Here is a 12,458-nt window from a genome sequence, read left to right as displayed (position 1 = left end):
CCAAACCATACTTGGTTTGGTCCGAATCTGACCAGGGAAGCATGAATCCCGGATCTGAGTTTTGGAACTTTGTAGTTCTTCATCACTGGCCCATGTCCGTCCAAACCAAAGAGATTAAGGTCTAATGGACCTTAATCGAAGTGTTTCTCATCTGAGAAACACTTCGATTAAAGTCCGTTCAGCCTTAAGAAAGGTCTGTCCAAATCCGAGTTCAAATTTTTAACTTTTCAAGTTTTAAGGTGAGTCTGCTTTCTTTCCTTTATTTGTTTTAGTCCGTGTGATTTGTTTTAAAAGTCTGTTCATATTTGTTTTAATTTTATCAACTTTTGTTTGTCCACTTTACTTGAACCTCTGTGTTTGTCTGAATCCCCCCCTCCTATTCTGATAAGGCATGTGTATTGGTTGTATTCCAAATTTGTACTGACTAACTGATTCTTCGAAGTATAATTCTGTTTAATCAGTATAAGTCGAGTCATGTGTCCCATGCTTTTGAATGCCTGATTTTTGGCTACGATTGTGTATGTTAATGCTAATATAGTCGAGTCGACATGTGTCGTCAATTAGTTTCAACTGTCCAAACAATAACAAATCGACTTACTTCTGCTAAGCATTTGTTGAATCAACTGAGAACCAGTTTTGTTTACTTATAGCTGTTGATTTGGATCAGTAATGTAAAAAGGATGTTTGGTTTAAATTCTGAATTGGAAGGCATGTGCACTCGTGCACAACATGTGCATTGGTGCACCTCATGTGCTTTGTGCACAGCCTGTGGCCTGCATAAAGGTCTTTGTTAAGTTTTAAACAATTTGACAGCATATTGTTGTCAGATATATTCTACTGCCCATACTTGATTTTAGTTAATAAAATAGGAAAGATAAGTCTGCCAGGGAATATTGATGGGTTTAATACTTAATTAGCTAAGGTGGAACTGAAAATGGAAGGCACATGGGAGGGGTATGGTGATAGTTTAAAACAGGCTGTTAAAAGGGGTAAGGAGGGCATATAAAAGGGGCAGACATCTGACTAAAGAGGGAGATATACAGAATTGGAGGGGAAAAGAAAAATACACACACGGGGAGGAGTTTTGAAAGAGAAAGCTTGAAATACATACAAAGAGATACAGACAGAAGAGAAATACATACACTGTGAGGATAGAAAAGAAAAAGAGAGAGTGGACAGAAATATAAAGAGAGCAAGAAAGAGATAAAACAGATTAGGAAATCAGAAACTTGGTCTTGTTTGTCTGAAGCTCATCTATTGTCAATACGTTAGGCAGTGTTGCTTCTTCTAAATTTCAATCGAGATTGTTGTTAGTGTTTGTTGCATTTGGTATATCCCGGAATTGGATTGTCTGGAGTATTGTTGCCATCACACTGTGTGCTGTTTCATTTGGCTTTCTCTTCTTCAACTCTAGTTCCACCTCGCAATAGAATCCTTTCTGTTGTGCTGTTCTGATTGCTGCTGCTATTCTGCTTACTGTTGCTGCTGCATTTCTGCCCTGCTGCTACTGCTAGTTCTGTTTCTTGCTGCTGCTGATTTCCCCATCTTTTTCTTCTTCTCCTTTGCATTTTCAGTGTTTCCAGGTACACATTTCAAATCCAACTTTGGTGTTAACTGTAGCAATTCAAAAGCATGAAATGAAAGGAGTTCTTGAAGAAGATTTAGATATCTGTTTTGTAATGCTTGTGATATACTGACTTCAGTTGTATAAATTGATTAGTGTGATTTCAGTAATGAAAGATTAGTTAGATAATAATCAATCAAGTTTAGCCTCTTGCATCTTAGTTTATAGTTGTTTGCTAGTACAAAATGTAATGATACAATACATAGAAGGCATGGAGAATTAGTATAGATTTTTGACTGGATTCCCGTTTAACTGAATGACATGCATAGAATAGAATATTTCCACCTTACACAAATGTTCCTTGTTCATTTTAGTTTTTCTTTTATCATAACTCGCTAGGCAGCATATAGAAGCGCATTCACACCTCTGCAAGTGACGAGATATAGTGGTTAATTCCCTTAAATTCAGCTTCAATAAGTCTAGTTAAATTCAATTCAAGGAACGTTAGGACGCAAGTATAACATTGGGTCAATCTCGAACGTAATTTCTTTTGTCCGATTGAAGTATGTTTCACAAGTTATGACATCCCTCCACTTTGTAAACAATTAATCAGAAATTGATAAGAATCCGGATTAGGCAAAAGCATATAATTAAATTAGCATGTTCCTTTTCTCTTAGTTTTAAGGACAAACGTAACAAAAATGTAGTCGCTTTAGGATACCCTTCTAAAATAATGAGACGAGCCTCGCCAAATAAAAATGCAAATTGCGGGGTCCTCAATCAACAACTAATCATAATATTTAGAATTCAGGCTAGGCCGTTTAGTGAATCTCATGGCCTTCTCAAAAATAATAACGCGTTAGACTCTTTAGGAGCGGCTTAATTAAATCATATTCTTAAATTCGGGTGCACATTGATGTGACCCAAATTCAAATCTCAACGGAGTCGAAATGTGTTAACAACTACGGGTGCATTGATTGTGACGTGGTTCGAGATGCATTTTCACGACGTTGTAATTCTATAAAAATAAATGATAATAATAAAAGCGGCTTAAACTTAATAAAAGCACATAAGTCACAACATGTATTTAAATCAGATATTTAGCCATTATAACAATTTAAGCGACCGTGCTAGAACCACGGGATTCGAGGGTGCCTAACACCTTCCCTCGGGTCAACAGAATTCCTTACTTAGAATTTCTGGTTCGCAGACTTCATTTGGAAAAGTCGAAAATTTCCTCGATTTGGGATTCAAGATAAACCGGTGACTTGGGACACCAAAAGCCAAACCTTTCCCAAGTGGCGACTCTGAATTAAATAAATAATCCCATTTCGAATATTGTCACTTAAATTGGAAAAACTCCACCCACGCATCCTACCCCTCGGGGCGGGCGCGCAAAAAGGAGGTGTGACACTCTTATTGGAGGACCTCGAGATGAATTTCCCCAGAGCGGCAATGCGCCTGGTTAGCCTTGCACGGCCTTTACGTTGTCCACTACTGTGATATCCTCGATGGTTTTGATATTGTCGGGGTTGATCTCGATTCCTCGGTTGGATATCATGAACTCAAGAAATTTACCTAATCCGACTCCGAACACACATTTTTTCTGATTTAGCTACATGTTGTACTTCTTCAATATACTGAAGGTTTCCTGCAAATGCTTTAAATGGTCCTCTGCTCGCATAGACTTAACTAACATATCGTCAATGTAACTTCAATGGATTTTCTGATTTGTTCTTCGAACATCCGGTTTACTAGGCGTTGGTAAGTGGCACCGCATTTTTTAATCCAAATGGCCTTACATTATAATAGTATGTGCCATACTTAGTGATAAAGGAGGTCTTTTCCTAATCATCCGGATTCATTCGTATTTGATTATACCCAGAGTAGGAATCGAAAAAACTGAGGATCTCGTAGCCGGTCGTGGCATCGATCATGCGATCGATGTTAGGCAAAAGGAAAGAGTCCTTGGGACATGCCTTATTTAAATCTTTATATTCCACACACATTCTTAGTTTGTTCCCTTTTTTGGGGACTACTACTACGTTTGCTAGCCATTTCGAGTATTTGACTTCCCGAATGGACCCTATTTTAAAGAGTTTAGTTACCTCGTACTTGATGAAAGCATGTTTGATCTTAGACTGGGGTCTCCTTTTCTGCTTGGCCGAATATAATTTCGGGTCCAGGCTCAGCTTGTGAGTGGTGATCTCCGGTGGGATCCCTGTCATGTCGAGATGAGACCAAGCAAAACAATACATGTTACCTATAAGGAATTGAATGAGTTTTTTCCTGAGCTCGGGAGTTAACCCCGTACCTAGGTATACCTTCGATCAGGCAGATGTTCAATCATTATGACCTGCTCCAGCTCTTCGACTGTTGATTTGGTAGCGTTGGAATCATCCAGGACTATAAAGGATCGAGGAACCCCGTAATCATCGTCTTCGTCAGCCCCCTGCTTATCTGGTTGGGTCGAGGCCGGCATCGGTGATTGCTATTGGGCTTCTTATTTTGCTTTCGAACCTGGCTCCTTTGTCGACGAGAGTGTTGATATCGAAATTACTTCATCGACTGCAAACATCTCCTTTGCGGTGGGTTGCTCCGCATAGATCGTTTTAATCCCCTCTAGTGTTCGGAATTTTAACACCTGGTGAAGGGTCGAGGGCACTGCCTCATATTGTGGATCCATGGCCTCCCAAACGGGGCGTTGTACCTCATGTCCCCTTCGATCACATAAAACTTGGTCTCATGTATGGTTCCGGCTGCGTTTACTGGTAATATTATTTCTCCCTTAGTAGTTTCACAAGCCATGTTGAATCCGTTTAGCACTCGAGCTGCAGGTACAATTTGGTCCTTTAGGCTGAGTTGTTCTACGACCCTCAATCAAATTATGTTGGCCGAGCTACCTGGATCAATTAACACACGTTTAACTCGAGATTTATTCATGAGTACAGATATTACCATTGCATCGTTATGGGGCTGCACGATTCCTTCTATGTCCTCATCGTTGAAGACAAAGTTCCTTCTGGTATTTAATCTCAAGTCCATTTCTCCCTTGTGATGGATACTTTGGTGCGCTTTAACATCGGACCTTGAGGAACGTCAACCCCTCCGATGATCATATGAATGACGTGTTGAGGTTCTTCTTGCTTGGTTTGTTTATTGGAGTCCCTATTTCTGAAATGATTCTTGGCTCGGTCGCTCAGAAATTCCCGAAGGTGCCCGTTGTTGAATAACCGGGCTACTTCTTCTCTCAATTGTCGACAATCCTCCATTCTGTGACCATGAGTGCCATGATATTTGCACATTTGGTTGGGATCTCTTTGGGCTGGATCGGTTTGTAAAGGTCGAGGCCATTTGGTATCTTTGATGCATCTGATAGCCGATACGATGGCAGTCGCATCAACATTAAAGTTGTATTCTGATAATCGTGATGCTTCTTTAGGTCCAATAGGCCTGTCAAAGTCGTTCTTGCTCATGAGCCCTCGAGAGCTCGAACATCGATCGCTTCTCATTTCATTTGGCATAGAACTTCGCCCATATCTGTTGCTTCTAGGATCTCCATTATATGGCTGGTACCGATCTCTGTTCAACCTTGATTTTCGGTCAACATCTCTCTTGATTCTATCGACGGGTCTGACAGGATAAATGGACCCAGAAGGAGCCCTAAGCTGATCGTTTTCGACCCTGATCTTCGATTGGTACCGATTATGCACATCGGCCCAAGTAACAGCCGGAAATTCTATCAGATTCTGTTTCAACTGCTGTGAAGCCACCAAGCTTCGAACATTGAGTCCTTGGGTGAAAGCTTGAACAGGCCAATCATCAGCGACCGGTGATAGGTCCATCCGTTCCATTTGGAATCGAGACACGAATTCTCTGAGCATTTCGTTGTCCTTCTACCTTACCTTGAAAAGGTCTAATTTCCTGGTCTCAACCTTGATGGATCCGGCGTGTGCCATTACGAAAGAATCTGCAAGCATAGCTAATGAGTAAATAGAATTAGGTGGTAAATTGGGATACCATATCACAGCTCCCTTTGACAGGGTCTCTCCGAATTTCTTTAGTAAGACAGATTCGATCTCATCATCCTCTAGATCATTCCCTTTGATGGGACTTGTGGAAGAGGTGACATGCTCGTTTGGATCGGTCGTTCCATTGTATTTAGGAATATCGGGCATGCAGAATTTCTTGGGGATCGGCTTGGGAGCCGCGCTCGGGGGAAAAGGTTTTTGCACGAACTTTTTGGAATCCAGGCCCTTCAATATCGGTGGTGCTCCCGAGATTTGATCGACCCTAGAGTTTTAAGTTTCCACCTTCTTGTCATTTGCCTCAATCTTCTTTTCCCCCCGCCTCAATTCATTTTGCCAGTTCCTCTAGCATCTTCATGATTACAGGATTGGTCCCCGATTCTTTCTCGTCGATTCCCTTGAGACTGATTCAACTCTATGGACAACTTCTTGGGATGGCTCGGGCTCAATCCTACTCGGTGGGCGATTCTGGTTTTGGATTGGGCTATAGCTGCCTGTTGAGCCTGCAACATTTCGAAGATCACCAAGCAGGTTGATTCTGCTATCTTTGCTGCCATGTGTGCTTTGAGCGGCTGATCGAACATCCCTACGGACGCTGGCCTCGGGATCAGCAGCCAAATTTGCGTTGATGGCTACATGTAAGTCCACATCGATTGGATCTACAACCGAGACTCCATCGAGATCGATTGGGGGTATGTCGTTCCCCGATGCTATGTTATCATTTTCGCCCTGGTGGCCGAAATCATTGTCAACAAGTAAGGGTGCTAACTGAGAGTTCGACATTTTGATCCTGGAATCAAAGATACTCCAAAGAACAAGTGTAAAATAGTATGTGTTATGAAAGTTTGTACCAGGTAATCACTATTATCCTTAGCCCCACGGTGGGGCCCAAACTATTTCCCCTTAAAATTGGATAACAATTGAATTTATACATTGTTTTAAGGATACTTGATATAACTTGATACAAATTGAGAAAACATATTACTACTGAATTTAATGATAAGAAAATAAAGACAAACCACCCAAATTGAACAGTCTTAGCTTGAAGTTTGATCACCCTCGAGCAAGAAAACGACTCAATCGATATCAAAACAAAATCACAAGATAAGAAGAACTAGAAATAACAATGTATTGCCTTTTGATGCGTATTACAATGTGTGTTACAAATTATCAGACCCCCTTTATATAGTAGGGGAGTCCTACGTTAGATATAATTCTGCAAAAGATAAGAAATCTCATGGTTAGCTAATTAGTGGATCTCTCGCGGATACGTGCCGAGATTTTCGCCGTGATATCCAACCGATCACGGATATTACAGCCTTCCGTTATTCGGTCCGATGATATTTCCTCGAGCTTGATCGGGGACGAGGTTGGTTCTGGAGTTACGGGCTCGATGATCCGAGATCGATAGTATATTCTAACTTCGTACCTTGATTTGGGATCGATCTCAACCCATCTTATTTCAGTCTCAATCTTTCGTGCAGTAGGCGAGCCCGGTTTCAATCGTATACAAAGTTCTCAAGTATTTCTTAAGGTGAAAATAAGCAAATATAAATTCTTTGTTTGAAATGTTATATAGACATTAAAGGAGTATCGAGAAAATTTCTCGAAGCATCATTGTAAAATTTAAGACAATAACTAACTCCAAAGAAAGCAAAAAAGTTCGACAATTATATGAGGAGAGATTCCCACTTTTCAGAATCGCCAGGTAATTCTTCTTCGTAGACTAGCAAAAACCTGGCATATAACAGAGTTTTTTCTTGTTTTTCTTTTTTTAACTTTTGGTTGGTCAAAAGTGTAACTGAACAGTCAAGGCTCACTGAGAGCCAAATTCGTATTCTGTCGTCTTGTATACAAAATGAATAAGGGATAAGCACATGTGACGTAAACATGTAACAGATGAATGCAGAAACAAGAATGCCACCTGTTGGTTGTCACTTGTTAAACTTGTTTCCCCATAAGAGAAATAACTTTTTTCTTTTAAGAAACTTGTTTTTCCAGAAAAAATATTTTTTAAGATAAAATCAATAAGATATAGACAATTTAAAAAAAAAATCAAAAAATATGCTCCTCCATACCAAACATGCCCGTGTCTAAGCATTTCAACAAACAATGGATGCTTCAGCTCAATAAAAATGGCCAATCAGTTTCATAAATTTGATTACAACATTTTTGGCTAGCCCTTGACGCTACATTACCAAATTCACGTATGTTAAGAAGTGAATATTCGTTTTAAATAATTTTGAGAACTCAAATTCTGCACATGAAGTGTTGGACTAAGCAAAAAAACTACAGAAGTTAAAATGGAAGTGGTATTTATTGAATTTTATCTTTAAAATCATCTTCTAGTTGAATGACTAAATTATAAATACAACATTCAGAAGGAAAAATCGTATCTGGAGTATATTGAACGTTTTGAAACTTTAAGTGTGTAAGTTAGTTTTCAATCACTAATTTGAAATAGATTTCACCTGAAAATAGTGATCCTTCACCTAAGCTAGAGGTTGTTTGATCATGCTTTTAGAATTTGCTAATTTTGAAGAGACTTTCCAAACGAGCTTTAGAGGTACTTTGGGAGAAGCAATATATGTTTGGATTTTGGTCTAAACATTTGAGAAATACTTGCCAATATTGCTGAAACAACTTATACAACCTTTGTGTGTGGTGTACTGTATGGCTTGCAATGATGTTCGTGTGGTGTATTCTATCACATATAACAGAATTTGCAACTCAGAAGCAATCATGTAGTTTCGCATAGCAGATCACTTTGAAGCCAGTGATGTCCAAAGAATCCGAATTAAAGCTTTGCCTTAGGAGGCCATAAAAGCCAACATTTAGGATAGCCAACACTCAGCAGGCAGAAAAGCATATGGTTCATACAGATCATACATCGACTATTAACATCAGATTCAAGCAATGCTTATTTAACGGGTAGGACTCAAATTTATTTTCTGAAATACCTCAAAGCTAGGTGACATGTGGATTCTCTACAACTTTTACATCGTAATGAGGAATGATGGGGTCAAAATGTCTGAAATGTTCTAAATACCTGCACAATGAATTAAAAACTGATGAATATTTTGAAGATGCTCAAATGTGAGCTAATGCAACTAGGCATCTAATAATACAAGACCATTATACATGAGCAGATTGTGCTATCTATTCCTTGATCACAACATATGGAGATGAAGTATCAACAATTTAGGAGTTAAACACTGCAATCACAAGTCAAAAGCATATCAAACTGCTGCTAGCCATAAGGAACAGAATGGTGCATCCATGTTTACATTTTACCAGTTGTTCAAATAGATATTTACATTTTATATCACCAGTATATTACTTGAGAAAAGAAGCCTAATGAGTAAAAGAACATCCAAGAAGACAACACGTCTGTCACGATCATCAGATGACATGACAAATCAAATGCATGAGAAATCTAACCGGTATATCTTAATGAGATAAACATCACAAGTTACGCATGAGTTGAAATCACAATCACGCTATGAAAAACAGAGATCAAGGGATCACTGATAAACTTACAAGTTCTAGCCGCTCTCCTGGTTATTCAGCATGTTCAAAATAGCATAAGCAGCTCTTTGAAAATGATCCTTCTGTTCCTCTAAAGTTTTCCTCCTCTCAAGAGCAGAGTCCTTGCACTTCTCCATGTCTTCTGTTACTTCAGTAGAGCTCTGATCAATTTCACTGTAGAAAGTGATAAAAATGTGAAAGGGTATATAAAGAACAAGCAGATAGACAGAGAGAAAGTGAGAAAGAAATGTTTGTAGATGCAATGAAATGAATACAGTCTATAGCTCTAACTAATAGTTACAAGAAAGAACAATCAGTTAGAAAAAGACTATGATGGAAGAGTGAAATATGAAAACCAATAGCTTCAAAGGAGAACTACACAAAATCCTGGTTGACATTGAAAACATGAGCATTTGACATTTGAAAAATAGTAATCTTGAGATTTTGCCAAGAACATATGACAATGGACAGAATAGGCAAATATTGACAGTATAAGTCCAAGTTTTCATAGCTAATGTAAATATTTGCCCATATCTTCATGCCGCTATGTGGATAAACAATATACTTCCTTGAGTCTCAGTGCTAATCAGCTTACCTTATCATCTTCAGCATGTTCTCCATTGCCGCTTGCACTTGTTGTGAGAGGTCTGCATATCCATTATGTGGAACAAATAAGTTCCTCATAACGTGCAATTCCACAAGGTATATTAACATTTTCTTACAACATTTGATGGCAACATATATCAACACATTATAAACCTTCCACTAACTGAAAATAGAGGTTCCATTTCAACATGACCAGGCCAGTAACATTAATGACTAAAGGAAAAGAGAGAAAATTTTCAAATGATTTCTCAAATTGTATCACATTGAGAACCTGCTGGTAACAAAAAAGTAATAAGTTCTCTTCCAATGAGTCCAATAACTTATCGGGATTCAGCAAAGCTTGCTTGTTTTAGCTTGATGTTCCATTATTTCCATTAACATGTCATTTTGGAGCATTCACAAGTTTTTCAGTAGGAAGTTACAGATTTCAATTACCGGTTTCCTCAATTACTTAGTCAATGGGTAAGGAAAACCTCAGTGTGCTTATGTCTCAAGCAGGATTGAATAGCACATTCCTGCTCGTAATAAGTCAGCTAAACTAAGACATGAAATTGCATATTTAAAATATAAGCTTCAGCAGTATCTAGCCATGCAACTCATCGCTGCATGCTTTCTCAATCTTCCCCAACCAGTTCCCATTTTTTATTTGAATGGAAATGGAAATATGACTATCGCAATATTTGCACCTTATTCATTTTTCGTTAAGTATGTATAGCCTGGACATATACTCCAAAATATTCAAGTGCTAATTCATTCCCATTCTACGGTGTAGGATAAAAATTATGCTTAAAGCAGCATACCGGTTATCATTGAATGACCATGAAACAGCTTAGTTTAGATCAGTTCATTATTCATTTGAAGTCTCAATTCCAATCTAATTCCTTAGCATTAATTTGCATTTGTCTAAATCACATATCTCCTCATGGCGTGGGAAATTCAAGAATGTTTCAATGGTCAATTGAGACAGCTGCCTTATTGTTTAGACAGGTACTACGATACTAATTTTTAATATATCAATTTTACCTTGTAAGTTCCAAATTGTTTCTTACAATTGATCTATCAGGAAAAAACTAAATTAGAAGAACACAGAAAACTTCAAGAAAAATTTGATCAATAGCTAGTAAAGACAGAGAAATAACATAACATAGGCTAGAAAAAACCTGAAGAAAACAATTTAAAAAAATAAAAATTACAAAAATAACTCGTTGCTAAAAATCAAAAACAAATTTCAGAGAAAAAATGTACTACACTAAAGCAGAAATATAGCAAATGAAGGCTTATGCATAAGCGAAAAAGGATTTCTACTGGAAGTAGTACACAATAACTAGCAATTTGATGCTTTAGATATACAAAACTTCCAGCTAAAATTTCAATCAATTGCAAATCTTCCAGGTAAAACACATACTATGGCTCCTCCAAGTGTGATTAAGAGAAAATTGCTCCGTTGACATCAAATTGACGGAGAAATGTGATTTAAATATCTATACTCTAGTAAAATGGATATGGAGATTACCGTAAACGACAGAGGAAAGCTGAGATTCGATTTCACAAGTTCGAGCAAGTTGATCGTCGCCGGCAGCGGCGTCTCTAGAAGGTTCCATTTTCTGTTTGCAGAGAGAGAGAGTGTGTGATTGTGTGTGTGGGAAATGTGTTGAATGAATTTGAGCGCGCTTTTTGTCCAGATTTTATAGGCGGTTCATTTAGGCAATTTCGAATTTGTATTTATTTCAAACAAAATTATGAAGACTTCAGAGTTTAGTCCCTGAATTTTGTTTTTGTAACATTTCAACACCTTAGCAGATTGAAAGAGTTGAAGCTCGAAGGGAAGATAATCTTTGAGCTTGACCACCCGTGCTCCTATTGGCAATTACACCACTCAATAAGAGGACTATTATTATAGAGGTCATAAGAGTTCAAAAGCAATTCATAAGTAGCAACTACGGACGTACACATAAACCGCATCAAATCAATAATACGAATCAAATCGGAAAAAAAATATCGATTGTAGTTTGGTTCGATTTAATTTAGTATTGCAAAAAAAAAACTCTCCAACCCGATAATACATTTATATAATTTTTAAAAATATTTTATATATATAAATATTATTGTAATGTAATTTATGAATATTTCTTAGACTTTTTCACAGTTTTATCTTTTAATATATTATTTCAAGTTTGGACTTAACTTCTTTCAATGGTAAATAAATTTTATAGCCCATAAATGTGATAACACGAACAAAGTTCAAATCAATATTAATGCTAACAAAAGAAATTCAACCCAACACTAGGAATGACAATAGCGTTGGATATCTATTTTTTAGTTTTACATTGGTTTATAATAAAATGCATAACTTAGTGTATCTTCTTTTTTTTAGTGCTTAGTTATCACGACCCAAACCGAAGAGCCACGACGGGCACCAGATGCCTAACTCAATCGAGTACCAACGTAACGTATCTTTCTTATCATACTATCATGGGTAAATGAGCTGGAAAGGTCGTCATGAGATAACCAGAACTAACATAATAGAATACTCGACATAGGACGACCCAACATGGTATACAAACTTATACATGTGACATAAAGGCCTATAAGTCCGAAATGATCATTTGTACACTCAAAACATAGGCCGACAAGGCCATACAATCATCCATATACATGACATATGTCTACAAGCCTCTAAGAGTACATAAATGTCATAAAGGCCAGGACAGGGCCCTGCCATACCAATCTAT

At 37.9% G+C, this 12,458-nt stretch overlaps 1 protein-coding gene across 1 annotated transcript; it reads right to left on the bottom strand.

Annotated features, from left to right (window-relative positions):
• Positions 1-8,374: 8,374 nt before the first annotated feature.
• On the bottom strand, positions 8,375-11,450 carry LOC142181106 (uncharacterized). Its single transcript, XM_075253408.1, has 4 exons — positions 11,240-11,450; positions 9,716-9,767; positions 9,133-9,294; positions 8,375-8,641 (listed from the first exon to the last, which is right to left on the bottom strand). The coding sequence occupies exons 1-3, from the start codon at positions 11,325-11,327 to the stop codon at positions 9,138-9,140; spliced, it is 297 nt and encodes a 98-aa protein (XP_075109509.1). The 5' UTR covers positions 11,328-11,450; the 3' UTR covers positions 8,375-8,641; positions 9,133-9,137.
• Between the last annotated feature and the right edge of the window lie 1,008 nt (positions 11,451-12,458).

The sequence above is a fragment of the Nicotiana tabacum genome, chromosome 1, assembly GCF_000715075.1.
Source record: "Nicotiana tabacum cultivar K326 chromosome 1, ASM71507v2, whole genome shotgun sequence".
NCBI lineage: Eukaryota > Viridiplantae > Streptophyta > Magnoliopsida > Solanales > Solanaceae > Nicotiana > Nicotiana tabacum.
The sequence above is the reverse complement of the archived record's forward strand: the minus strand, read 5'-3'. Positions and strand labels throughout refer to the sequence as shown.